The sequence below is a fragment of the Pezoporus occidentalis genome, unplaced genomic scaffold, assembly GCF_034315485.1.
Source record: "Pezoporus occidentalis ecotype Australia unplaced genomic scaffold, CSIRO_AGI_Poc_V1 ctg155, whole genome shotgun sequence".
NCBI lineage: Eukaryota > Metazoa > Chordata > Aves > Psittaciformes > Psittacidae > Pezoporus > Pezoporus occidentalis.
Window position 1 is genome coordinate 934,730 of NW_026913372.1, and position 26,793 is coordinate 961,522.

A 26,793-nucleotide genomic window follows, 5' to 3' on the forward strand; every position below is an offset into this window, starting at 1 on the left:
ATTCCTTTGCACTACTAGGTGGAGTGGCTGAGGAATGAAGATGTCATCGATCCCACCCAGGACACCAACTTCCTGATCACTATTGATCACAACCTCATCATCAAACAGGCTCGGCTCTTGGACACTGCTAATTACACCTGCATGGCCAAGAACATTGTAGCCAAACGCCGTAGCACCACAGCTGCCGTCATCGTCTACGGTAACTGGCCCTTGCTCTTGGGGAGAGGACCTTTGTTGCTAGCCATGTCCCCAAGCCAAGGGGAAATACAGGCACTTTCTGGGAGTGGTAGGAGTAAACACCACCAGGGTATTTCATTGAATTAGCTAATATCCAATATCTGCAAAACAGGGACCCCTACTAGCTTGCACAGGCTGTTAGGAGAGTTTATTAGGTGTAGGTATTTCCAAGCCTTCTCGTTTGTGTACGAAGGTGGGTAGGGGTTAGACCCAGCTGGAAAGCTGCATTTGGCTAAACTTTCCTATCGCACCAAAGATCTGCTGTGGCCAAATGTAAAATGGAAAAGGGACCAAAGAGGCTTGAGCACCCTGTACATGGGGTGTGTGACATGAGAAGGAGTCTCATGACTTACTTTTCATGGGGGTGAGGTGTTCCAGGGTGTCATGGAAGATGTAAGAACAGAGGACCTGGTGAACCCTAGACTTACCACCAGTCCCTGCTTAAATGGGCTAGGCCTCTGTTGATGTGTTAACGCTGTCCATCTCCTCTTGCAGTGAATGGTGGCTGGTCCACCTGGTCCGAGTGGTCTCCTTGCAACAACCGCTGTGGCCGGGGCTGGCAGAAGCGCACCCGGACGTGCACCAACCCCGCACCGCTGAACGGCGGCTCCTTCTGTGATGGGCAGCCTTTCCAGAAAATCACCTGCACCACCCTCTGCCCAGGTAAGGTGGGTTCAGAAACTGGCTTGCCCACACTGCCTGTCCCCTGGGTTGCACAGTCCGCTTGTGCTCCCGGTGCACCCCAAGGAGACAGGGGCTCAGGAGACCAGTCCAAAGCATCTTTCAGTCTGCTGAGTCTTGAAAGATCTGGAGATATTTGTAGAGGTACAACTTAATTGCCTCAGATAGCAGTGGGGCTTGGTTTGCTGGGATAATGCTCCCTGAAAGTCTCTGGAAGCCCTGAGATGGGCTTCTCCTACTAACAGAGACATTGCAGCTTTGGGGAATGAGCCCCGAAGCCATGCCAAGGGGTTTACTGATGTGCCTGTGTTTTGTGGCCTGCAGTGGATGGTGCATGGACGGAGTGGAGCAAGTGGTCAGCGTGCAGCACCGAATGCACCCACTGGCGCAGCCGTGAGTGTGCCGCCCCGGCTCCCCGCAACGGTGGCAAGGACTGTAGCGGAGTGCTGCTTGACTCCAAAAACTGCACCGATGGGCTCTGCCTACAGAGTGAGTATGTGGGCAGGAGGGCAGGGACCAGCACTGTAGATGATGGTGGGGGCTGTGTTGCCCTGGCACTTGGCCATGTTGTTGTTGGTTGTGCCCCAAAATTGATGGGGCAGGCAGCAGCATTGCTTACACCTGGTTTTTAAATTGTGCCTTTAACAAAGTTTTTTAACCACACTCACCCCTTCAAAACTTAGTTCTCACCTGGTGGCAAGAAAGGTTTGGGGAGTTTTGTGGGATGTAAATGTCCCACCAAGCCTTCTGAAATGGCTCTGTGTTTGGGGTCTGTGCTGAAATAAGGCTGGTTGTGGTTAGTGGGAGCAAGATAGGAGGGTTTCTCAGCCCCACCATAAAAACATCTGACCTGGGTCACTGCTTGGTAGGAGCTCTGCAGCAACAGCTACAAAAAAACTCAGTAATGATGATAATGGTGCTGCTGCGCTGAGTGGGCACACTGAAAGATGAGCAGCTGATGCTGCCATCTGCTGCTGTGTGACACCACTGTCCCCTTTTATGTTGCTATGGCCAGAAATGCCCAAAGTTGTGTTAGTGGGATCGTGCATCCCAGGGGCTGGCTGGGCATGGGCATATCCTCATCACCGCACTTCTACTTGGCTTTCTCCATGCCCCAGGAATGATGCTGCTCTCCACTTCTTTCCCCACTATGCTGAGGCTCCTCATGCTCCCTGGGGTGGCTTCTACCTTCCCAGCCTTCTGTTTCATTTCATCCCCATCACACCATCACCACCTTCACCTTTTGTTTTCTAACTTTTTTTTCCTAACAGATAAGAGAGTTCTAAGCGAACCCAAAAGCCACCGTAAGTGCTCATTTCATGGCCATTTTGTTTCTTTGTGCGGCATTGCTTTGGCTTTATTCTGTTGCATCCATGGTAGGGTTCCTCAGCAGCTACAGAAGCACAGGGTGGGAAGAGGGAGCAACTAAAGGTCACTCCAGAACTCCTGTGTATATTAAATCACATGCTCTGCTTGAAGCTATAAATATGACCCATTTTGCATCCCTGCTCCCATCACTCTTTTGCTGCCTGCAGTTCTTGGGTGCACCACTGTGCAGACAGTGTCATGCCACCAGAGATACTCCAGGCATCGTCACCCCACTATGAGGACTCCCTTCCTTGAGTTGGAGAGCTCCCAGTGTGCATCAGGGTTTCTGTTTCTTGCATCGAGATGGATGAACTCAGGGACAAGGTGACACCTCCCAGAAGTGGCATAGTCCTAACATGCCTGAGATCATCAGGCTTAGGACAGGGCTTCACTCCAGCACAAAACTATAAAAACCAAGATATGTGAACAAACACGGAGGGAAGAAGGAGAGAAGGATGGGTTGTGCATGCTCAGCTCCTGGTGCTGAAGGCTTTACAATGCTCTGCCTTCCTTCTTCATCCCTCTTCTTTCTGAACAAATATATTCAAGCTATGCCAGGCATTTAAACATCAAGAGCCTTGTGGCAGGGGAAGGGAAGGTGGGAAAGCTGAGAGGTGTCTATATAGATACAGTGACACTCAATCATTCCAGTTGGATGCATAGCTCAAGTACATAAATATGAGATGCATTGGATAGGCATTGCATTTACTCCTCAGGGTTTTCTCTGTGTGGGATATGAGGGTTGATAGCTTCACAAATACGAGCTGCACAAACCTAATGGTTCTCTGATTCTTGGTGCTCCGGTAAAGTTTGCATGAGCTGTGGGAAAGTGTCCTCCAAAGGTTTGAGGGGTTCACCTCCATGTCATTCTCTGACATCATCACTCTTGACTTCTGGACTGCTCTTAGGAAACACCCTCTATCCTCCTGCCACAGCTTTTCTAGGCAGGCCCAGTACACATCTTCCCCTTTGTCTTGAGTTAGTGGTAGGGTTGAGGAGCACTGGTGTGTCTTGATGTGCTTTTCTGGTGCTCCTTTTTTCACCTCCATTTTTTTAATCTCTTCCAGTGCTGGAGGCCACAGGCGATGTGGCCCTGTATGCCGGGCTGGTGGTGGCCATTTTTGTCTTCATCGTGATCCTCATGGCTGTGGGGGTGGTGGTGTACCGAAGGAGATGCCGGGATTTTGACACAGACATCACAGACTCATCAGCTGCTCTGACCGGAGGCTTCCACCCTGTCAACTTCAAGACCTCCCGGCATGGTAAGAGCTACATTCCATGCAGGTCCTGCTCACCAGCTCAAGCCCAGGTAGAAAGAAATTTGTGCTGCAAATCACAGTAGGGGGCAGGTCCTCAGCGGACCCCAGCCTGAATTTTCTAAGGGAATATGCTGGTATTTCAAGGCTGAGGACTCCATGGAGGTGGTCAGGTGTCGATGGTGGGAGCCAGGGAAAAGCATCTACAAAGCAAATATGGTAGATATTTACTGTAGGATACTCAGTGTTTCTCACTCAGTCATGATGCTCAGCAGTTCCCTTCCAAGTGGTGAAAGGCAGACAGATGCAGCCAGAAGTTCACCCATTGTACCTCCTGTGTGCACTCTATCGCTTGCTGGGCATGGAGACATCTCTTCCAGTCAAGCAATGCTTTTATGTCCTCTTGTTTCCACTGCCATCTTCATCCTATCTGTGTTTCCTCCTCCCACAGACAACCCTCAGCTGCTGCACCCCTCAATGCAGCCAGACCTGACGGCCAGTGCCGGGGTGTACCGCGGCCCCATGTACGCCCTGCAGGACTCCTCAGACAAGATCCCCATGACCAACTCCCCCCTGCTTGACCCCCTTCCCAACCTTAAGATCAAGGTGTACAACTCCTCCACCACCGCCTCCTCGCCAGGGCTCCATGACGGGACAGACCTGCTTGGAGGGCTGCCCACCACAGGCACCTACCCAGGGGACAGCATCAGGGACAGCCACTTTGCGAACATGCGGAGCAAAGCCCTGGGCTCCCAGCATCTCCTCAGCTTGCCTCGGGAGCATGGCAACAGCACCAGTGGCACATTTGGCTACTTGGGGGGAAGGCTCACCATTCCGGGCACTGGTAAGCCCCAGGCTGGGGAGTAGGGCATGTTTGGCTGCTGAATGATCAAGGAGTTGTTCTTGTCCCAGCAGACTCGCCTGCCATGAGCAACCCCTTGCTGTCCCAAAGCTGGCTCCGGGGAGGCCAGGCTTCCCAAGCCAGGCTTCTCAAGCTGGAGGTCAAAGTCTCTTGGGACTTTGCTGGTTGGCCTTGCCATTGACCCAGGGCCAGTTCTTTGCAAAAAGACGCAACCTGTGGTTTTGCTTCCTATTGCAGTGGTCTGGCTCCTCTGCGTAAGCAGTGCAGCTGAGGAACACCTAGAGGTGTTTCTCCTGGGGCGCTCTGGGCTGCCCTATCTCATTTCTGTACTTGTGCTTGCCAGCTGGGGTAGAGGGGTGGTTTCTCCCTGTTTTTTTCTCCTTTGTTTTGTGACTGATGCCTGTGTGTTTCATGCTAGGGGTGAGCCTGCTGGTGCCCCATGGTGCCATCCCCCAGGGGAAGTTCTACGAGATGTACCTGGTCCTCAACAAGGCAGAGAGTGCCCTGTAAGTCACAACTTGCTGCCCATGCTTCTGCCTTTTGTTGGTTGCTGTGAGGCTTTCTTTCCAACCAGTATCCCCTTTCCCCTCCCCAGCCTGCCCTCCGAAGGCACTCAGACAGTACTGAGCCCAGCAGTGACCTGCGGACCCACTGGCTTGCTCCTGTGTCACCCTGTTGTCCTCACCATTCCCCACTGTGCCGATGTTGGCTCCTCAGATTGGATTTACCAGCTGAAAACGCAGTCCAACCAGGGAAACTGGGAGGTAAGGTGGGAAGCCAGCCCCTGTAGTCAGTAATGACCATGAGCATTGCAGGACACAACCACCAGCATGTTGTGCTGACCCCCATCTTTGGTTTCCCATTTTTCCCTGCAGGAAGTTGTGACCTTGGATGAAGAGACCCTCAATACTCCCTGCTATTGCCAGCTGGAAGCCAAGTCTTGCCACATTTTGCTAGACCAGCTCGGCACCTATGTCTTTGTTGGAGAGTCCTACTCCAGGTCAGCCATCAAGAGGCTCCAGCTGGCGATCTTTGCCCCCACTGTTTGCACTTCCCTGGAGTACAGCCTCAAGGTCTACTGCTTAGAGGACACGCCAGATGCTCTGAAGGTAACCTTACCTTGTGATGCTGGTGCAGGCTGCCCCTGCTTCCCAAAGCTGTTTGTGCTGGTGGCAAGATGCTGCCTGGTGCCTCTCAGGATGGACTGGCCCCAGGGAGCAGACAACCTGATGCAACTGCCTGCAAAGTGACCACAGTGAAGTAATAAGCATGTTTACTGTTTTCCCTGTCCTTCCTCACCCTCTCCGAAGGAAACAATGAGGGTGCTGCTTAGCTCCTATACAGGGCTCCCTTGCTGCAGAGATTACATGAGAGGTTTTGCTGCTGCTGGGTGAGCTTTCCCACGCACCTGAAATGCTGCTGTGGTTTGCATCATTTTTCTATAGATCCTGTTATTCCTGCATGGAGACATGTCTCTCTCCTAGTTGGGAGGTATTTGTGACATAGGTAACATCGAGTGCAAAATGGGAAGCTTGAATTTTGATCCTTAAGTTATATGGACCTCTGGTGCCGTGGCTGTTTAATTCCCTGTGACTTGTTCTGTGGTGTCAGGATTGCTTTAGTGCCTCTAGGTGGAGATGCAGGCAACACTTTGGCTCCTGGATTGAATTTTTCTCCTAAGATCTGATGGTATAATAGTGGGATGGTGTTAAAAACAAATAGGATGGCACTCTTGAAAAGAGTGCCTGACCTTTGTGTTGGACCTTTGCATTGTCTGAGGAGTACAGAGGCTCTCACTCTCACAGGAGTACTGATTCTCACATTATAAACTTCAAGTTGTAGGTGGTGCTGGCACGTGAGATGAGTTGGCAAGTTGTCAGGGTGGCAAAGGCTGCTTTCCTGTGTGGGCTTGTTGCTGCTGCTGGCTCCTCTTGTCAGGAACATACTTAGCTTTGGGTATGGAGGGAGAAGGGGAGCAGCCCCTACTTTTCATATGGTCTCACTCTGCCTGTCATACTGCCTCCAGGAGGTGCTGGAGCTGGAGCGCACACTGGGTGGGTACCTGCTGGAGGAGCCCAAGCCCCTGCCCTTCAAGGACAGCTACCACAACTTGCGTCTCTCCATCCATGACATCCCCCATGCACTATGGAGGAGCAAGCTGCTGGCCAAGTACCAGGTAAGGGGCAGAGGCAAGGCCAGCTGGGGTCCCAGACTGGGGACACCATCCTCAGCCAGGCTCTGTGGGGTTGTGAGTGCCCTGGTCTTGCCTCCAAAGTTGTCTCCCACAGGGATGGAGGAAGTGGGACTGGTTGTCAGGTCTTTTCTGGTGGGATGCTGTCTGTAGGGTCCCTCTGTCCCATCTTATCCGTGTGGGGTGGCTGGAGGGAGTGGGATCTCCCAGGGGATCTCCTGGAGCCTTCACTGAGCTTGTGCTTTGGTGGTCCTCAGGAAATCCCTTTCTATCACATCTGGAGTGGCAGCCAGCGAGCCCTGCATTGCACCTTCACCCTGGAGAGGTACAGCCAGGCCTCCACTGAGCTCACCTGCAAGATCTGCGTCCGGCAGGTGGAAGGGGAAGGGCAGATCTTCCAGCTCCACATCATGCTGGGAGAGGTGAGTGGTGGGGAGGTGGGGGGACAGCACAGGGTCATGCTCAGGAGGCGCTCTGTGCTGCAACATCTCACCCTGTTCTTTGCCTTGCAGCATGCCAGCTCCTTCGACACCCTCCGTTCCCACCACAGTGGTACCAACACCACCACCACCCAGCTGGGACCCTATGCTTTCAAGATCCCCCTCTCCATCCGGCAGAAGATCTGCAACAGCCTGGATGCTCCCAACTCCAGAGGAAATGACTGGAGACTTCTCGCCCAGAAGCTCTCCATGGACAGGTGGGTCTCTGCATGCTTTGCTTTCCCCTCTTGTGCCCTAGGCAGAGGCGCTTCACCCTGCCTTCCCTCCCTGCTGAAGGCATCCAGCTAGGTTATGTCCAGCTATATAGGTCTGCCCATAAATACAGATATAATGTACATAATTATATCCATCTATATCCGTGCATCAATCTGTGCCACTGTCATGGGTTTCTTGTGTAATTTATCTGGGACTATCCTTGTGCTGTTCCTGTCTGGGTTCAACTCCAAGGACCGAAGGAAGGGAGGGTAATTTCAGAAAAACAAAGGTTACATTGCTTTTGCATGAATGCCAGCTCTGTGTAAAAATTGAAGACAGTTTCTCAAGGGCTTTGGCATTTGCATTATGCCATTTCCGTCAGCATTCATCTTGCAAACAGGTTTGCTGCCCCAGCGTGTTCCTTCCTTTCATCCCTGAAGGGCACTGCACCAACCTGGACTTTCTCTCTGCTTCCCCTTTGCAGGTATCTGAACTACTTTGCCACCAAAGCCAGCCCCACCGGGGTGCTCCTGGACTTATGGGAAGCCAAGCACCAAGATGATGGTGATCTCAACACCCTGGCCAGTGCCTTAGAAGAGATGGGCAAGAGTGAGATGCTGGTGGTCATGGCCACAGAGGGAGACTGCTGATGAAGCTCCCCACGGCTGGTGGGCTGGAAGGATGAAACAGGGGGTGAGGGGGGGACCCTTCCCTGACAGCGGGGGGAGGCACATCCATCCCCAGGCAGCAGCTGAGTGAGGAAGGGCCAAGGCCGTCGCTTCTCCCTCCCTTCCCGCATCACTGTCAGCCTTAGAGACCCATCCTCAGCGTTTACAAGGAATTCAAGTGTTACGCAGCATTCCTCTTCCTCCTCTTCCTCCTTCTCCTCATGGCATGGGGAGGAATTAGGGCTTCTCGAGTTGGGATGGGGGCTTTCCTTCTCCTTCTTTGTTTGGGTTACCCTACTCCTCCTTTAATAGCATTTCTGCATTGAAGGGATGAGTACAATCTAGTCTAATGGCTTGCTTCTGGCAAAAGCTTCAGACAGCTTAACAGGCAAACAAGAAAGAAAAAAAGGAAAAAAAAAGTTTCTTAGGAAACGCAAATAATTTATTATCCAGATCTTTGGATGAGTCCTTTTTAAAAAAAAAAGAAAAAATTTAAAAAAAAAAAAGACAGATTTATAAATCTTTTTGTGTGTGTGTGTGAGAGCAAGAGCGTTGCCATGGTTGGGGTGGCAAAGAGATTTAAATGAACACACTTTTCTAGGGAAAATCATGGAGCAACACATGTTTACACGTCCTGGGACCCCTGGGGAGTCCGTAGGGTAAAGTGCCTCTACGCCCCTCTGGTTCAGGGCCAGCTGAGACCCTCCCCAAGACTTTTTCCTTGCAAACTCCCCTTTCCCCAGCAGCAGTGCCTGGAGCAAGGGGTCGTCTCTGCCTGCAAGGATGAGTGAGGGGTTCTGCCCTGCATTTAGGGTTCAGGGGGAAAGTGCATCTGGATATGGGTGTTTTTAATGAATTCTTCCCTGGCATCGTTTGGGGGAGCTTTTTAGGATGACTACACCTTCATTTACATAACTTCAGTACAAACCAAAGATTTCAGTCCTGCACCAACCCACAGGCCAAAGGCCAAATGTTTTAAACCCCCCAGGGTTTTTGTAGTGAGAACCCCGAATCTGGGCTTGGTGGTCAGAAGGAGGTGATGAGCAGGTTGTGCCAGGGGTCCAGGGAGAGCAGAGGGTTGGCAGGCCAGGATGCAGCCCCATGCAAACTGTGTCGGTTTTGGGTCCATGTGCTCACGCCTGTTTTTTGATGCAGTATTTCAGCAGGGATTCAGGGAGGGAGACCTTGGCATCTCCAAGTTGCAAGCCAGGCTGAGCATTTTCATGCGAGGGACAGCCTCATAAGCAGTGATAGGGTTTCCATCCTTCATTGCAGCTCCTTTTTCCCTTGTAATAGACCTTTTATAATGATGGAGAAGTTGTGGGATGAATAGAAAGTCATCAAGGGGTAGGCAGGAACAAGGTGTCTTGCAAAGATACGGTGTTTCAATGAAGGTAAAAATTTAGATTGCTTGCAGATAGAAATAGTTACTCAGCGAGTGCTATATCTTAGAAATGTCCGTTTAAAAATAAATAAATGAATAAAAGGATTAGACTAGATCACATGGCAAGGCTGTGGAATCTCCATCAGTGGAAGTATTAAGAGCAGGGTCTGAGAGCAGGTCCTGCTTTGGGCTGTGATGAGCTGTGTCCTGGCTGCAAAGCCGAGGTATGGTGTTACAGGGTGCATGCAGCATCCTGCAGCACCCTGAGGACTGGAGCAAACTCAGGACTTGGGGAGCCATGCCGTGACTGAGAGCATCACCTTTGAAGGGTGGCTCGGGAGCAGTTTTCAGTATTGCTTAGGCACAGGGATGATTCCTCTCAGCAGCTTTTGAAGCAGTGATCAGATGTGTAGTGCCCTATTGTACTTTGGGGTCTCTGGGATTCCTTTCTTTCTGGGTTTTCAAGGTTGTGGGAGAGAGGGGATCTCTTTCCTCTGTGCTAGATGGAAAGACTTCTGCTGGGTGAGCTCCTGTGTCACGTGGGAAGGGTTTTGTCCTTCCTTTAGGTTGCATTTGACCATCTGATTTCTGACACCCCATGTCTGAGCTGAGGCGGAGTAAGCAAATTTGGAAAGAAGTGAAGAACTGATGGATCAAACCAGCTGCTGGCATTTTATAGGGCTCCTTTCTCAGTGCTGGGGTGCTCTCTGTGAGATGAGATGCTCTTCTTTAGGGTTGTGTCTGAATCTCTCTCGCTTTCATTCCCACTGTCTCTGGTTCATGGATCACTGCGCTGGCATGTGCACCCATCCATCTGTCCGTCCATCCATCCGTCCCATCCGTGGGTGCCTCTGCCTCCATCCCCATCTGTCTGTGTTCGTCTTCCCCTTCTTCTGGCAGGCAGCAGCCTCCTGGATTCACCAACATGTGTGTTTGGGGAGGTTCTCCCCATTTTTCATACCAGGGAACCTGCACTAGAAGCAGAACAGGGGGAGGCAGGGTTTGCTCCTCACCCTGGTCCTCTGAGTGCCTGCTGCCCATCTCCCATGGGAGCCAGCTCCCAGGTGCCCTCCATGCCTCCCTCCGTGACTGAGGGTTTGTATGCCCAGGCATTTTGGCAAAGGCAATCCCATGATCCGTGTCATGCTGGCAGTGTCCGTCTCTTGCTCCGCAATCTGTTTCCATATTTATATGTCCAGGGGATGGGCCTAGTGGCATCCTCTAAAACTGCATCTGTTTATTCTGTAAACTAAAGAACTGTAAATAAAGTTTAGCATTCCTATTGTAACAAATTAATTTTTATGCAATAAATTATATTTCCTAGTCTAATAAAAAAACCCAAAACCCACAAAACCCAATCTGTTCACTTCTCCGTGTTCATCACTCATGAGTTCCTGCTGGGTTTGGCATCTCCAGGAATTTGGATTCAGCTTGAGCAGCAGCTGCAGCATAGGGGTCTCCATGAGCATCCCTTCAACCTGTTTTTGGGTCGGATGCTGCAGGCGTGCCAGTGCCAACAGCAGAGGATGTTGCTGTCAGAGTCCCTAACGGAGGTAAGCTGCAGCAATTGATTTATGGTTTGTTTTGGACTCGCATGGGTGATCACAAGGCAGGGACAAGTGCTACAACCATATCTTATGGGCTAAAGCACCATCTCAAGCAGTTCATTCTCTTCCTTGTGGGATATCCTGCAGAAAGCAATGCCCCTTCCAGGAAGAACTAGGACCAGGGTGCCTAGTTTGAGAGGGGGAAACAGAGTATGGAGCTGCAGTCTGTAACTTGGGCATCCTGTCCTACAAACTTTGCCTTGCTCCTCTGCCTCCTTGCCTTGCCCCATCCCCTCCTTTGGGACCACCTCTGCCATGCTGCTTCCCTGCCTTAGTGCCATCACACTGGCTCTGCCAGAGGAAGCAAAGCCAGAAGGGTTTGCAGGGAGAGGTGAGGTCTTGCTGCCCCTATCCACTCTTCCTGGGCCCACCAGGAGATGACAGTGTTTTTTTCCTATTCCAGGTAGGTGTGGGTATTCTGCAACCAGTGAAAGAAATGGGGAGGAAATTGCTGCCCGGTCACAGCAGCAATTGTACCAGAGCCATGCAAAGATGCAAAACCCTCCCAGCTGGGCTTTCCAGCTCTAAATACGATGCTGAGGCAGACACTTTCTCAGAAGTAATAACCTTTTCTTCTGTTTACATCTTAGTTCATTTAACCTCCATCTTACAAGTTGCTTTCACTGGGCACCTTTTGCACCCATCTTTCCAAAGGCCCAATCTGCGGGTAGCTTTGACCAACTGGTGCCTGATTTCATCTCCTATTGAAATACACAGCTTTCAAATTCAGCATAAAATTAAGCTGGCCCTAGTCTTCTCTGCAGCTGACATATTGAATTCAGTCCCCACAACAGGTTTGTAAGTGACTGCCATGCCATCACTAAGTGCTGACAGATTTATTCTGCTGGATGCCTGGGAGCACTGGAGCAGCCCACACAAGGGTCTCATGAGTTTTCTATTGCATGTTCAGGAAATTTCCTTTAGGCCAGCCCCACTGGATTTTACAGTTCACCTACACCACAAGCTGCTCTGTAGAAGTGTCAAGCTGTACCAAGGAGTGGGAGGACCTCCTCTATAAGTCCCACTTTACAAATTCCAATCTCTTAACCATTATTCACATGCCCCCTGCTCCATTACACCTCCAGCACAGGGAGGGCAAGCAGTGCTATGGGATACCTGGTACTCCTTTAGGATAATCATGAAACCTTCCCTGCTCCTTCACAGCTTGCCATGACTCCGGGCCAGCACAGAACCTGTGGGAGGGGTTGGGGTGGAGGGGAAACAGCCCAAACCCCACTTTGAGCACAGGAGTGTCCCTACAATCTGCACCAAGTGCATGTGGAGGTCTGTGTTGCAGAGGGTCTCTCAAGTAGTATTGACTCAGGGGGTTTCTCATGGCTTCAGTTAAATGTGAACCGTCTTTGTTTCCCCTACTCAGCTGTCACGGTCCCTTGTGTTGATATGATCTGAGTGTTCTCCAGCAGTGGGTTTTTTGACATGATAGCAGCGGGTCAGAAATACCAGGCGAATCTCTCTGAGCTGATGGGTTACTGACTCGGATAGGCTGTGCCATCTCCTCAGGTGCTTTCCCAGACCAGCATGTCAATGCAGATGAAAATCCCAAGCAGAAACCTCTGGAGGGAAAGCCATGTGCTCCCCTCATGCCTTTCCATTTCAGCACATCACCAGTGGGTTGGTCATGTGCTTCTGCTTGTTTTGCTCACAAAAGAACTAAATAAATAGAGCATGCATATGTCTGGGGCTATTTTGACATCTGCGTGTTCAGGGCTGACCGGTATGTTCTCCTTGAAGGCTCAGCAAGGCTGGAGATGGGTGGTGGCTGGTCCTGGCTCCCAGGCGGTGGCCAGCTTTGTGTGCACTGCTGCTGCAGGGAGTTGAGGTATCTGGGTTGTTCTGCATTCGTCCCATAGGCGGTTGTACATGGAAAAAAAATACAGACTAGACCATCTTGGGGCCTTCTGCAAAAAACAGGTACTATTTAGCTTTGGTGAAGAGAAGCTGGATATGTGTGCAATGGAGGAAAAGCATTATCTTAGATACAGCAGACGGGAAGGCTAAAGGTAAACAGCAACATGAAACCTAAGATATAAAACTCCACTAATTGCCAACACAAGTGCAAACAAATAGTGGAAGCACATCTGGTTGTAATGGGGTTGCAGAAAAGCTGGGGTCCCACCAGTTTATAATTTTCCTATGTAGCTGCCCACCTCCCAAGGAGCCAAACCCATCTTTGGTGAAGGAATACAGGAATGAAGGGTGGGGGAGAGGAAAAAAGCTAATGAAGTTTTCCTTCACAGTTCCATGATGCCCTGAAGGTGAGTGTTCAAGTGTCATTCGGAGGAAGTTGAGGGCTTTACAGTGAAATTCATCCTAATGGGCCATTGCAGGAAGTGAAGCGAGTAAAGTGTCCTGGCTCTGGTAAGCAGCACCCCATTCTACAGAAGAATTCCCCATTCCCCACCCTCACATCCTCAGGAGGGGATGATGCACTCGTGCTTTGGTGACTTCCACCAAGAAAACAAGCCCTGACGAATGTTCCTATTGCTACGCCGTAAGCTAGGCAGTGATTAACACTGATTTTGACAGAGCGTTTCTAGTTTAAACCGGAGGGGGGGGGGGGCAGTGCTGCTTGCCGTGCACCTGCAAGAAGTGAAATAAAGTAAAAGATTGTTTTAAAACAAGCGGAAAAAGTGAGAGCGGACGAAAAAAAACTTAAGGGGACAGTTGGGTGCAATTGCGCCCGGGTACCGCCGGGCTGCACCGTGCCCACCTCCCGTCCTCGCCCCACCGCGCCGCGCAGCACCGCCCGCGGGGCCGTGCCGGGGTTACCCCACCCCCGGCGGGGCGGAGCGGGGCAGTCCGGCCCGGCTTGACCCGTCTCCGCTTGGCTCGGCGGGGCCGTGCGGTGCCCCTGTAAGTGCTGCGGCGGGGGGTCCCGGGTGTGCAGGGAGGGATGGGATGGTTAGGTAGGTGGCTGGGCGCGCGGAGGGATGCGGGGCTTCCTCCTCCTGAAATCGACCGCGCTTTGCAAAATCCCTCATTTCCGGCATTATTCTCTTCCCCTGCGCTTGGCTCAGCCCTTGCCGCGGCGCCGCTCTGCAAAGCCTGGCGGTGCTGTAGTCGTTTACGAGTCATTTTGTACAGCCCGGCGTTGCTGCGGGAGTTTATGGTAGTTTACGCACGCCTTGCAAAGCCTGCTGGCGTTGCGTCAGTTCACAAGTCATTTTCCAAAGCCCGGTGGTGTTACGGTAGTTTATGAGTCATTTTACAAAGCCTTGATGATGTTGTATTAGTTTACAAGCCGGTCTGCGGAGCCTGGTGGTGATGCATTAGTTCACAGGTCATTTTCGAAAGCCTGATGGTGTTATTGTAGTTTGCGCGTTTCCCTGCACACCCCCACGGCGTTGGTAGTTTACAACCTAGTTGTTTTGGAGCCTTGCACGAGCTGAGGTTTCCTGCTTTTGCAAAGCCGAAGGGATTGGTTAGTTATTAATTAAGGATGGCAACATGGGTGCTGTGGTGGCAGCGCCTGTCTCTGCCATGTATTAGTTCACTTCTCCCATATCTCCCAGGGGTCCAAACATCCTTGTGCTAAGCTGGTTCAGCATGCTCATCCAGCATTTGCTGGGTGATCACAGGCCAAAGGAGGAGGGAACCGCACATAGTAACTTGCAGGCAACGGTTTGCAACCGTCACGGGTAATATCTCTGTTGGTGATTGTTTTCTGCAGCGTGCCAGCACCATGCACCCCGATGAGGAGCCCCTGACAGAGGAGCCCTTGTTGGGTGGATACAGCCAGCAAAAGCCAAGCGACCGCTTACATGGGGCCTATGTTATTTTTTTCCTCCTGGGCGTCGGGTCACTGCTGCCCTGGAATTTTTTCATCACAGCAAAGCACTACTGGATGTACAAGCTGCAAAACTGCTCGGATCGGGCAGGCCCTGTGGGGCAGCAGGCGTCGGATCTGCAGGTGAGTATGCTGCTTCCAAGGCCTTAAACAAAACTCATCCGCTTCCCCACTTGCTCTTTTTTCCCCTTCCACTTTCCCAGAAGGTGAGTGAATGTCCTCTGGGGTTTTGCCTGCTGCCACCCAGGGGTAGAGGTGTATTTGGGGAGAACAAGATAGATGCTTAAAACCAAAAAGCGTAGCACTTTGTTCTGTCTTTTCCCTGTATTTGAAGTGCTACGTTTAAGGTGCATTTAAAAACTCTGGGTTAACCTGCCCCTTAAGCAAGGCTGCCTTTCATAGGATGATTTCTATGGTGCAAGGTAAAAATCTCTTCTGTTTTTTTTGTTTTAATCTGTCCTTCACGCTTGGTGAGTGCCCAAGCCCCACGGGGCTCTGTGCTTTCTCAGTGGACTCAGCTGCAACTCCCTGCAGGCTGGGAGATGAATTGCTTTTAGCTTCTGGCCCAGCGGCAAGGCATCAAACATGCTTTAGGTGGTTTCTCCCTTGCTCTGGCTGGTGCAGCATGTAATTTATTGGAAACAGCAGCAGGGCTTTGCAGGAACATGAGCCCTGGACCACATGGCTTGTGATAGTCTCAAGTGCCCCTGGATGCTTTACAGCTTTTCCTTCAAGATCTGGCACATGTGACCAGAGTATCTCCTGCAATGATAAACATCTGGCTTTTGACATATGGGATGAGGAGCTTGTCACGGGGTGACTGATGAGCTGGCCTTGGGGTGGCAGGCTTGATGGCCGCTCTTATTTCTCCCCCAAAAAAGCTGCCTTCTCTTGCTCCTCCTGCCATGGCAGGATTATTTCCCTGTGCCCCCCTGACAAAGCAATGGTATTTCTTTGGGGCTGGAAAAAGTATTGGCACGATGAGGCTGCATCATGTCCTCTTCCTGTTGCCAAGCTTGTTCAAGTGGTTTGGGCACATTTTATTTTTATATAAACACAGAGCCAGGTGTGACACCCAGGTTTTCTCTATTATTTTTTTAATATGGTGTCCATGGCTGCTTTTATTTTAATAGTTGTTGAGTCAGCTGTGTTTTTGATGGGGAGGAAGCAAAGTGTCACCAGCGGTAGTTGTACCAGGATGCTGAAGTACCAGTGTGCTGGTGTAAATTGAGATACCGGGTGGATGAAACTGATGGAGAACAAGTGCCTGTGGTGCCCAAAGACCATAAATAGGCTGTCCCTGTGCTAGCAAGGGTACTCAAAAAGGGGGTGAAGGGTGCTCTGCCACCACGTGGCATGATGTCCTTCCACAGTCCCTGCATCCAACCCACTCCTTGTTGCTTCTACATCGTGCTTATGTGAGGCAATTCTTGAAAAACTGGTTTCAAGTAGAGTAAGTATCACAAGGTATTCTTCCTAAAATCTCTTGCACAGCTATATTCCTGGTCAGATCATCACTTCAAAAAGTGTTTGAAGGATACTACTTCACTGAACAGATGTTCCTCCTCTTTCTGCATGGCCAAGGTGCAATGTTTTTTACTTCTCTGGAGACAAGAAACCTGGCTCTTCCATGGCAGTCGAGTCGATCAAAAACAAATCAGTTGGCCCCTGGGATGGCAAGCCATGGTGCTGCGGCAGGAGGGCTTACCTGCAAACCGAGCTCAACTCTGGAAAGATGTGCCTGTGACTGGCAGCCTGCTTTTGGCTCCAGCCTGCTCGCTGCTGCTAATTTCATGCCCTGTGCTCCAGGTAACACTCTGGTGCCTTCAGCTGCCACCATGGGTCTGGATTGCTTTCCCAGCCTGGCGAGAGCCCAGCTGCCAAGTCCAGGCTAGAGCAGAATAAAAACTACTTGGCAACAGTGGGCAGTGCTGGCCACCACTGATGACTAATTTGCCACTGCAGTGCTTTGTTCTTGTTAGTTTTTTCTTTTAAAGTACCAAGTGCACAGCGTGCGTCGTGGCATGTATTTGAAGGTGCTATAGTTAATATAGGGTCAAACACTTCCATTATGTGCCTCAGCTCCATGCCTGAGGTATGTATGACACCTTTACCCATGAGAAGCAGAGGTGGCAGGAAGGCAGCTTTGGGCAAGGAGGAAGATGTCAGGTTGGCTTTCTGGATTATCATTTGTTATTAGCTAGGAAAGCTGTGACAGTCTTTTCAGTGTTTGTGTTTCCCCTCTAAAACCATGTTGCCATAAGGAGCTCGGCCCTTGTGAGCAAGGGATGCCTGGAGGAGATGAGCTGCTCCGTCAGGGAGGGCTCAGGAGAAAGAGAGAACTAGGTATATCTTGCATAGCCAACAGTTTGCTCTGAAAGCACGTCTGTGACGGATGGGAATAACCATGTAGGGAGAAGAGTTACCATTTGAGCTGGATTAACACCTAATGAGCAAGAGCAAAGAGGTGAGATAGGTATGGGGCCTGATACTTTCCATTGCTCTGGTCATGGATTAAATTTGACACTGCCATTCTGCTACTGCATTAAAAATGTGGTGTGAGGACTTTCCTTCTTCACAAAAGTAATGTAGTTGAAACCCTTCTACTTGGCTTTTCTTTTCCAGCAGGGTTTGACTGTAGCTAAGGCAGCATAAAATTTCGCAGTGCGATGCAAGCTCCTCAGTTTCTTAAATACTTCACCAGTTCTCTTCTCACCACTGATGTGAGCACGTTTGCTGGGAATGAATGAAGATCTCCCCGGGGGTGCTTGAAATGCAGCATCTCTGCCAAATTACTTCATGTACACTTCTGCTTTGTGAAAATGTTATAAAGTCGTTTTTCATCCTCAAAAGAAAATTAGCTAGGAAGTATAGTTAATATCCCCAGGCTGGTTTGGTGGTTTGTTTTGAGTAGGTTGGTAAATAAGTAATAGTTTTAGCAGCCAACTTTGCATTTTGCTTTGTCTTTTTTCCTGTAATTCACTGTATGGCGGTAGACCTTTGAGCCTCCTGCTTTGCCAAACTGATGCTGTTAAGTGCAGGCATTTATGTCTCTGTCTATATGGACCCTCTAGAAGGGATTATTAGATTTCTCATTGCTTACAGTAAAGCTCCTAATAGGGAAGACTAAATTAACGTGATTGTAAACTGATTAAATTACTACAATGCAAAGCTGAAAAAAGAGAGTTACAAGCAGAGAAAACGTGCCAAGTGCTTTCTTACGCTCAGATGTGATGTGGCCCCTTCTCTGTAGCTAGGTAACTGGAGAAAAAAGAAAGCCCATTGCAGTGGGGGTGAATATGTAGGTCACCCTCTTTGCGAGCATTGTCTTACCTGCTGGTTGAGATTCCTGCAGAAAAAAAATGAGCAGATTTAGCACCTCAAGGGAGACCGTGGAGCAGACAGGCTTTAACAGCATCATACGTAAAATGGATTGAAAATGTAAGCATTTGGCTGCAGTTTTGGCAAAGAAATCTCTCTCTCTCTGCTGTGGTTATTGCTTTCTGTGTGCCCGGCCTGACCTCTGTGCGAGGTGGGCTGCTGAATATAGACTGATGCTGCAGCCAGCTTGCTTGAATGATACATAAGTCCTTGGAGTAAGTGTGTGTTGAGTCTCAATATAGTTTTTCAATGAGTTTTATGCACACAGAGAGGGAGACCAGGTGTGAAAATAATGTCCTTGTGTCCTCACTTTAGCTGCTTTTGCTCAAGCATGTTCTTGGGCATGGTGTCCTGGTCATGCTGTGTGGAGAGAGATGCACAGGTTTGCTAGACATTGCGGACTTTCAAAGCAGTTAGCTAAAAATATGAATGGTTTCGTGTCCTGATTTATAACAAACAGCCCTCACAGAGAATAGGATAAAATGTTCATGAGGTTTGTCCAGGGTGCTGCAGCCAGCAGGAGAAATTCAGACCTCCTCATTTTCGGTGCTGTCCCATGTGGGCAGTGCGGCAGTAAGACAGGTATTTCCTTCGCCATTATTGCTTCTGAATTTATGTCCCTAATTTCCTGAAATATTCCAGGGCTCTCTGGCTGTTGCAGGATGAGAAAGCCCTGGGGGCCACTTCCTGCTGTTGGCCTGAGCAGTTCTGCAGCATGTGCTAAGATGCAACAAGGTGGACACCTGCATCATAACCCCCCATGCATGCCGTATCATGCTGTATTTAGGAACTGAAATTCATGTGTTGTTCTCCCACACCTTGTTTGTTTGATTTTGGGTTTTGGTTAGTTGGTTGGTTGGTTGATTTTGTTTTGTTTACGTGGCAGGACTTTTTTGAGAGTTACATCTCCATTGCTTCAACTGTGCCCTCGGTGCTGTGCCTGATTGGAAACTTCTTGGTTATCAACAAGTAAGTGCTGCTCTATTCCGAGGTCAGCCATTACCTGTGGCTCTCCCCAGCTTTGCCTGTGTCGCTGCTGCCTTTCTCTGGCTTCAGCTGTGGCTCCCAACTCAGCTTCCCCTTCCCTTGTCAAGGGAAGCTTTGGAGTACACAGGGCATTGTGAGGGCAGCCTTCTTTGTGGCCAAAATCTCCTCATCTGTCCTTGCCTGAATTGCAGCCAGCTGAGATGAAGCAGGGTGAAGCACTGTGCACTGTACCAGCAGCACCCATGCTTGGAGTTGTTTTGAGTTGCACCACTATAAATAAATTTATAATAAATTCCTTGGTTAATTGCTTGGCAAACGTTCTTCCATCTTCAAACTGCCATCGTTTTCATCAGGGGACTGGCTAAGGACTGCTGAGCTCACTCAGGCCAGGAGTAACACCTTGCTCTAGTCCTACCAGTTACTGCACTGATTTAAGAAATGGATCATCTGTGCCACATCGCAAGCTTAACTTCTGTCTAGCATAGCTATATCCATCTGTTTGTATCCTTCTTTATCCCAGATCAAATTGCTGCACATCTGTGGGCAAAGGGGAATGTGTGTGCTCAATCTGTAGATCTCAGCTACTGGTCCAGCTCCCTGCCTCTCTCCCTCTCCCTCTCTCCTCTCTCCTGCCCCCAGGCCAGCCCATACACTCTCCTGGCTAGGTAATAAGCAACTTTCTTGCTCAAACAAGTAATTATCTTGTAGCCGTGCCTGGGATTGCTTTCACCCAGCCCGCTGTGTTTCCCAGGCAGGCTTTATCGCTGCTGCTGTACATTGCTCCGGTGATGGAGACAGGCGCTAATTTCTGGGAGAAATGGCTATTTACAGCTTGGCTGGGCTTATAGACTTAGTCTTGCTGATAGCAAAAGTGTTGACATCTAAAGGCTTCTGAGAAAAATAATTACTTTTTATTCCTCTTCTCCCCTCACTTTTCTTTGATCCTTCTCACAGCAGAGGGTTGGTGTCCTCTCATCACACCTTCACATTATAGTTCTAAACACAGGAGTGTCACCATCCCCTTGTCCCCAGGGTGCCCGCCAGTGTCCGGATCCTGTCCTCCCTCTTTGTCATGCTGGCTGTCTTCCTGGTGATCACGGTGCTGGTGAAGGTCGACACCTCTGCTTGGACCACACGCTTCTTTGCCCTCACAATCAGCTGTGTGGCCATCGTCAGCAGTGCCTCGACTGTCTTCACCAGCAGCATCTTTGGTCTGAGCAGCTGCTTCCCCATGAGGAACTTGCAAGCGCTGATCTCAGGTTCGTGTCCCTCGGCCACGTTGTCCTGGTGGGATTCTGCTCTTTCACAATCCTATGGCTGGGTAGTTGGTTTTCTTTCTCTCCTGCATCTGGTGTTTTGTCACATGGGGTTTATTTTAGAAACATAACTTTGCCTTAAGGATAAAGGGAAGTTGCTGAGGAAGAAACATAATCACATGAGCTGGTGCTTTTGTTTCTGTAAATACCCATAAACCAAAGTGCTGAGGGCTCATCAGAGGGAGGAGAGCAGCGGTCCTTCACCATGCCTGCCTGGGGGGTGAACACCCTACAGCCAGCATGACAGCTTGACCTCATTATTTGTTCTGTGCAGGGAGAAGGGAAGAAGGAGTTGGAGGAATCATCGACTTTGCGTTGTCTCCTCCTTTCTGTTCAGCATTTCCATGTTTCCATCAGTGATGAGAGGCATATTGGGAGCTGTGAGTGATGAGCTCCCTGGAGGTTCGATAACATTATAAATGTGCTGCAGAACGGCTGACAAACTAAGATGGGAAGGGGGGAAACATCAAAATGAAGGAGTTTTCCTGGGGCCAAGACAGGAGTGTTTTAATGAGTGTAGGCCAGTGGGAGAAGTCACTGCATCCCCAAGATGGCATACCTGTTGCTGGTGGCTTCAACTCCTGACTGGGGGAGTGTTTAAGAGGTGTTTATATGTGTGCTGGTGGAAGGCAAGGTTTAGGCTGTGGGCAGGGTTTAGACTTTCTCTGCAGGACTCAGCACATGCAAGCCCAGCAGGTTGGTTCACATCCTGACCCCTGTGTACTGCCATGTTTGCGTTGAAAGGGGGTGCAGGATGGGACCTTGGCTGCGATGTAGTGCCGCAAATAACTGTGTTGCAGCAAGGTATGGAAATGGGGACAGGGTGGTATGTGCAGCTGCATCCTGAGCTAGGTTTGGGACCAGCATGTGGGGCAGGGGTTGAGCTGCTTTTCCTGAGGGGTTTGTGCATACCAGGAGGTATTAATAAGAGGTTGCTGCTGTCTCTCATTTTCCCCTCTGCATTTAACTCCTCCTTACTGGAGGTGCTGTGGGTTGCTCACTGCCACCTCCATGGCTCCCAGCTGTGCTCATCTCAGTCAGGCTGGCTCAGTTATAGGCACTGAGTTCCAGTTCTCTGATCTCTCACACAGGTCAGGCCATGGGTGGCACCATCAGCGCCATTGCCTCTGTGATAGACCTGGCTGCAGCAGACAATGTTACTGACAGTGCCCTGGCCTACTTCCTCACCGCTGACATCTTCATCGTCTTCTGCATCATGATGTACCTCCTCCTTCCCAGGTTGGAGTACTCCAGGTATGTGCACCTGCCTGCCGTGGGCATCCCACATCCCATGGGCTGAGAGTCGATGCCGAGCAGGGTTGCTGGGGGCACCCATGGGGTACCTGCTGTGCCAGTCTCTGCCCCGTCACCCTCCCAGTATCCCATCCTGCATCCTGCATGCTTCAGCTCCAGCGCTGTGCTGCATCAGCCACACTTCCCTGTTTAACCAAAACCACAGACTGAAACTGGGCATCTGGCCCAGCATGTGCTGAGTTTCTGGCAAGCCTCACTGGGGGATAGAGGCTTCTGAAATGCATGAAGTCAGCAGAGCGTCATAGACTGGAAGCAGCTATCTAGGTGGGTCCATGTAGGGCATCTGTATCTACAACATCATGCAACATCATGATGTGCCTGACCCATTGGTCTTGTTTATGTGTGCATTGTCTGAAACCACCTGCCCCCCTCAAATGCCTGCTACAGTGGGTCCTCTTTGTGAACTACTGGGGGTGGAAAGGGATACAACAGTGGGGAAGAGGGGATGGTGGATCCCTGAGTGTCACCTCCCCTTACAAGGTGAGAGCTGGATGTGTGATAGGGGTCACTGCAATTACCTTCACTGGGTCCAGCAGACATCCCTGCGTAGCCAGCTTCTCTCCTGCTCTCTCCAAATCTCAGTTTGTATTCCTCCCACATGCACTTGGCTAATAATCTCCTTCCTTCTCTTTCTCCAGGTATTACATGAACAGCCAGGAGGAGAGCCCTTCCCTGGCCACTGTGCCACCTGACAGCTCTATGGAAGATGAGGCAGAGCCAGAAGGCACCACAAGTACCTCCTTCCTTGCAAAAAGCACAGGCATCCCACCGCTCTGCCCCATCCTGCAGAAGACCGCTCTCCTTGGCTTCTGCCTCTTCTACATCTTCTTCATCTCCATCATCATCTTCCCTTCTCTCTCATCCAACATTGAGTCGGTCAGCAAGTCCTCAGGAAGCCCATGGAGCACTAAGTACTTTGCTCCACTCACCAGTTTCCTCCTGTACAACTTTGCTGACTGGTGTGGGAGACAGATCACTGCCTGGATACAGATGCCTGGTCCTAAGAGCAAGCTGCTGCCTACCCTTGTCCTCCTCAGGACCATCTTCCTCCCTCTCTTTATCCTCAGCAACTACCAGCCCCGGGCTCAGATACAGATGGTAGTCTTCAACCAAGATATTTACCCAGTGGTCTTCACAGTGCTGCTGGGGCTGAGCAATGGCTACCTGGGGACACTGGTCATCATCTATGGCCCCAAGATCGTGCCAAAAGAGCTGGCTGAGGCGGCAGGGGTGGTGATGACATTTTACCTCATGGTGGGGCTGGCTGTGGGGTCTGCCTTCTCTGTTCTCATTGTCCACCTCATTTAGAGGAGCAGCTGGGGGGAAAGCCCTCGTTTTGTGGTAACATTGTCGGGTATTTAGGACTTTTTCCCCCAAAAGCCAGGCCCACCACGCTGCCTGTCTTGCTGAGGGGAAGAAGGGGTTTGCATCCAAGAGGAAAGTCCTCCTTCTGGGAAGGGGTGTCCTCTGTGCCTGGGAGGTACTGTCAAACATTTGTCATTCTCCATCTTGACTGGAGCAAATGGACCAAAAAAGCCTTGTCCTCCCCAAGGAGCTCAGGAAAGCACAGGGGGCACAGGGAAACCTGGCCCTCGCCCCAGTGCCAGTGGGTAAGGGTGGCTAGCTGGTGCCACCACGCTGGTTTTAAACTGAAGCCAAGGCTTTTGATGGCACTTTGGGACTTGCTGCCTTATCGTTTTGAGTTTACCCCTGCAGTGTTTTGGTGATCTCAGGGGGATCCCCCTTCATCAAACTCGGGTGCTGAACTTAAGGGAATTTGAGCCCTGGAGCACCTTCAAGGAAGCTCTGAGGGCAGATAGCAGCCACACCAGGGAGCAGGGCACAATTTCGGGTGTATTTATTTCACACATTCATGCCACAAAAAGGGAAACCTTTCCATTTGGACTTGTGCTTGCTTTAATTTTTTAAGATTGAATTGAGGGATCATCTACTCCCAGCACAGTGCTAGTAGTGCCAGGGCTGTGTGTCATGGCCAACCCAAGATCATTTCTTCAGCTGTGACTGTGGTGTGATGGTTGTGGACACCAACTTACCTGTCTGCAGCTGAACCCCAAGGAAAGTGCAATGGTAAGTGGCCCTAACCCAGGGTTTTTAAGGTGCCTTTAGTCTGCGTTGAGAAAGGTCTATAAAAGCCAGGGAGAAGTATGAGGCGTTGATGTGATGTTCACAGCAGAAAGCCGATCAATTTACCTAGGAGGTATATGGTCTTCAGATGTTTTCAGAGGGCTGAGATACTGTGACACCCAAAAATATGGCCCACACAAAGAGGTCTGGCTTTTAAAGTAACTTCCATGCAAATACGCCTGGACAATTATTGTATTTATTTTCTCAAATGATGTAGATTTGTGGTCTAGGAGAGGTGAAGTGGGAAGCAAGGATGTAATGGCATAACTTGGCATTGCCTATGATGCCTCAGGGATGCTATCTATGGAAAATACTTCCTTTAAGACTGGGTTATTAGCAGATGTTCTGTTAATGGGATGCTCTCAGCATCTTCTGCTTGACAGAATAGCAGTGAAGCTGCTGGTCTGAGTTGCCAGGCTGTCTCTATGCTGTGCTGGATGTGGTAGGTACAGGAAGGATGCAGGGCTGGTGCCTTTCCACCTGCGCCTGCCCTGGCCCTGCTGGGCAAACAGCAGGGACCAGTGGTGATTGTTGCCATGGGGTGATGTGTAGGCTTGATGTGTGCTTTTATATAAATCCCTTCCAGTGTTTAGTTTGGTAGCTCGTTGGCATACAGACACAGTTTTGCTTTATGGCTTATTTTTATTTAAACATAAAATACAGACACGAGTAGAAAATTTACAGGGTGTGCAGTACCGAGGAGCAGCTTTACAGCAATGACTTTGAACGTGTGGGCTTCTAATCCTGTTGCTCCAACAGGTTTGTAGCCCTTCAGCCCCTGACACTTGGCCAGGGGCTGCTTTGGCAAAGTGTTGATCCAGGTGAAGGTCCACATCATCTTGAAGGGCTGAGGGTGGTGATGCTGGCCCGCCAGCTAGGTGCTGCTCATGGGGGTAAGCACCCCCATCACCTCTGTGGGTGGTGGAGCATTACTTGGAGTAATGCAGTACTTTGCTGTGCCTGAAAAGCCCAAGCCAGCCTCTTGCTGGCAACAGAAACATCTCTCTGTGGCCTTCAGTGCTTCCCACTTGAGAGCCTGCCATGTGGTCTGCTCTCCTCAACTTAAACATTTTACCCCCGGTCCCAGGTGTGATGAGATTCTGCTTGTTTGCTGACTGCTTTGCACCTCTGCTGATCCTTTCCTTCATGTTACAGACCAAATACCTCTTGAGACAGAACTTAATTATGCAATACCACTGCCAATAAAGTTAATTCTTGATACTGTCAGCTGCTGGTGTCTGGAGTGATTTCTCTTCAAGACAGCGCTGATGCGTGAAGTTTTAGCGTCCATTTTTCCTTCTGGTCATCCTTCTGTCCCAGCTTGGGCTGTAAACTGAGAAATCACTGACAGGGGCCAGGTGAAGAAGCCCTGACAGAATTGCCTGGTTATTCTGATTTAATATTTCCAAATGACCTGCAGGTAAGTGTGGAGAGCATACTTACTGCATCTACAGGGGGAAGCAAGCAAAAAGGGAATATATTCTTTGTCTTTGATAGTATTCAGCTAAGTAGAGAAATGAGGGGAAGAAAAAACAGTACAGGTTCAAATTGAGCAAGAATCAGGTCAGGATACAAAGCAGGGACCACTGGTGGAGTACAAGGATGGATGGTGACAGGCAGCCATGAGTGTGTGGGTGATCCCCCTGCAAAATAGGATGGGTAGTTTATAGGATGTTGCATATAAGAGCATGTAACAGGGAAGTAATTACTGCCATATACTGCCTGGGTGAAGATGCATCTTATGCATCTTCCTGCATGTAAGAAAATGCAGAATGACAAGAGAAACAGTAGTTGCAAGGCAGAATGAAATATGCTGTATCTTGGATGTGTTAGTTGAAATGCAATGACAGTTTATTTCTTGATGGCTTTAAATAATGTATCTTTGGTAAGGAATGCAGCCATCGACCCCAGTTTCCAGTTCAGGAATGATGCATGCTACATGCTCTACACCAGAATCAAGATGGGACAGCCAGCAGAAATGCTGTGGGGGTCAAAACCTACTTCATGATATTTAGCTAGGAGTTTACATTTTTCCTTCTAGGTCTCGATGAGCTTTACAAGAGGGAGTTGCTCCCCAGGTCTTTCTTTGGACCAGGGACACTTGAGATCCAGAGGAAGACCTCAGCTATGCACAGGGCTGGGAGCTGAGCTGGATCCATTGATCTTCATCACCCGTCCACATTGCCAGGTTTTATTGATTTAATTAACACCATCCCCTCACCTGTTTAAGACAGCCTAGCAGGGTTGTAAATGTTTACACCGTCTTTCAGCCAAGGAAAATGTGTTGTGAAGTGCCTGGGAGAGGAAGGACCATGTACTGCAGGGCTTGGCCTTGTCTCACCAGTGGGTATAAAATGATGCAGGCACTTGAGGGTGGGCCCACAAAGTAAAACTAAATAAAAGATGGTCATGAATCCCTGCATGGTGCCAAGTAGCAGAGCTGCCATTTGCCCAGCGTTTGAGGCCAGCACCACTGGCAAAATGAGCCAAAGGATGGAGAGCCACTGCGCTCTCCCAGCTCTGTGGAGAGCTGGCAGCCTGTCATGGTGAGGATGCTGCTTCTGCCCCATGTTGGGTTCTCCAATGGGCTTTGTTGTTAAATCCAGTTGGTGGTAGGGAGACAAAAGCTGTGAACTGGCAAAGCAGCACCAGCAAGACAGGAGGGCATGGGGAGCAGGAGGTGGTTGGATGAAAGGGCAGAAACCAGAGGAGATGCATCTGTTGCAGCTTCTGCTCAAAGGAGGCTAAGTGAGCATACGCCCAACCTTTTCTTTTGTCTTCTTTCTCAGCTTAGTGGTGCAGCTAGTCCTCCCTCTTTTGGAGCTGAAGCATTTAAGTGTAGGTATTTGGGCTTTAAAGCCAACAAACACACACTCTAGGAGGAAAGGAAACT

General features: G+C 50.1%; 2 protein-coding genes across 6 annotated transcripts in view; both read left to right on the top strand.

Annotated features, from left to right (window-relative positions):
- UNC5B (unc-5 netrin receptor B) overlaps positions 1-10,700 on the top strand; it is a 56,099-nt gene extending 45,399 nt beyond the window's left edge. For 2 of the 3 annotated variants that reach the window (XM_062611630.1, XM_062611629.1), the window contains exons 5-17: positions 19-199; positions 733-900; positions 1,243-1,407; positions 2,190-2,222; positions 3,354-3,548; positions 3,994-4,386; positions 4,823-4,910; positions 5,000-5,168; positions 5,280-5,513; positions 6,431-6,580; positions 6,853-7,017; positions 7,108-7,292; positions 7,775-10,700. In XM_062611630.1, the coding sequence (XP_062467614.1) occupies positions 19-199; positions 733-900; positions 1,243-1,407; positions 2,190-2,222; positions 3,354-3,548; positions 3,994-4,386; positions 4,823-4,910; positions 5,000-5,168; positions 5,280-5,513; positions 6,431-6,580; positions 6,853-7,017; positions 7,108-7,292; positions 7,775-7,940 (2,292 nt within the window). In that variant the 3' untranslated portion in view covers positions 7,941-10,700. The remainder of the gene's footprint in view (positions 1-18; positions 200-732; positions 901-1,242; positions 1,408-2,189; positions 2,223-3,353; positions 3,549-3,993; positions 4,387-4,822; positions 4,911-4,999; positions 5,169-5,279; positions 5,514-6,430; positions 6,581-6,852; positions 7,018-7,107; positions 7,293-7,774) is intronic. The other variant, XM_062611631.1, reaches the window with a different exon arrangement.
- A 2,267-nt stretch (positions 10,701-12,967) lies between these two features.
- Positions 12,968-25,127, top strand: SLC29A3 (solute carrier family 29 member 3). Of its 3 annotated transcripts, none has more exons than XM_062611635.1 (6): positions 12,968-13,328; positions 14,641-14,880; positions 19,025-19,107; positions 20,158-20,384; positions 21,533-21,695; positions 22,394-25,127. In XM_062611635.1, the coding sequence occupies exons 2-6, from the start codon at positions 14,653-14,655 to the stop codon at positions 23,061-23,063; spliced, it is 1,371 nt and encodes a 456-aa protein (XP_062467619.1). In that variant the 5' UTR covers positions 12,968-13,328; positions 14,641-14,652; the 3' UTR covers positions 23,064-25,127. The 3 variants fall into 3 exon arrangements, with proteins under 3 accessions (XP_062467619.1, XP_062467616.1, XP_062467618.1); XM_062611632.1 differs by lacking the exon at positions 12,968-13,328 and adding an exon at positions 13,753-13,823; XM_062611634.1 differs by lacking the exon at positions 12,968-13,328 and adding an exon at positions 13,801-13,827.
- The last annotated feature ends 1,666 nt before the right edge of the window (positions 25,128-26,793 follow it).

Excerpts from the sequence above, each read along its gene's own strand:
- SLC29A3 (XM_062611635.1), top strand. The coding sequence starts at position 14,653 with ATGCACCCCGATGAGGAGCCCCTGACAGAGGAGCCCTTGTTGGGTGGA. Across the intron at positions 14,881-19,024 it reads AGCAGGCGTCGGATCTGCAG|GACTTTTTTGAGAGTTACAT; the intron begins GTGAGTATGCTG and ends TTTACGTGGCAG. Across the intron at positions 19,108-20,157 it reads AACTTCTTGGTTATCAACAA|GGTGCCCGCCAGTGTCCGGA; the intron begins GTAAGTGCTGCT and ends CCTTGTCCCCAG.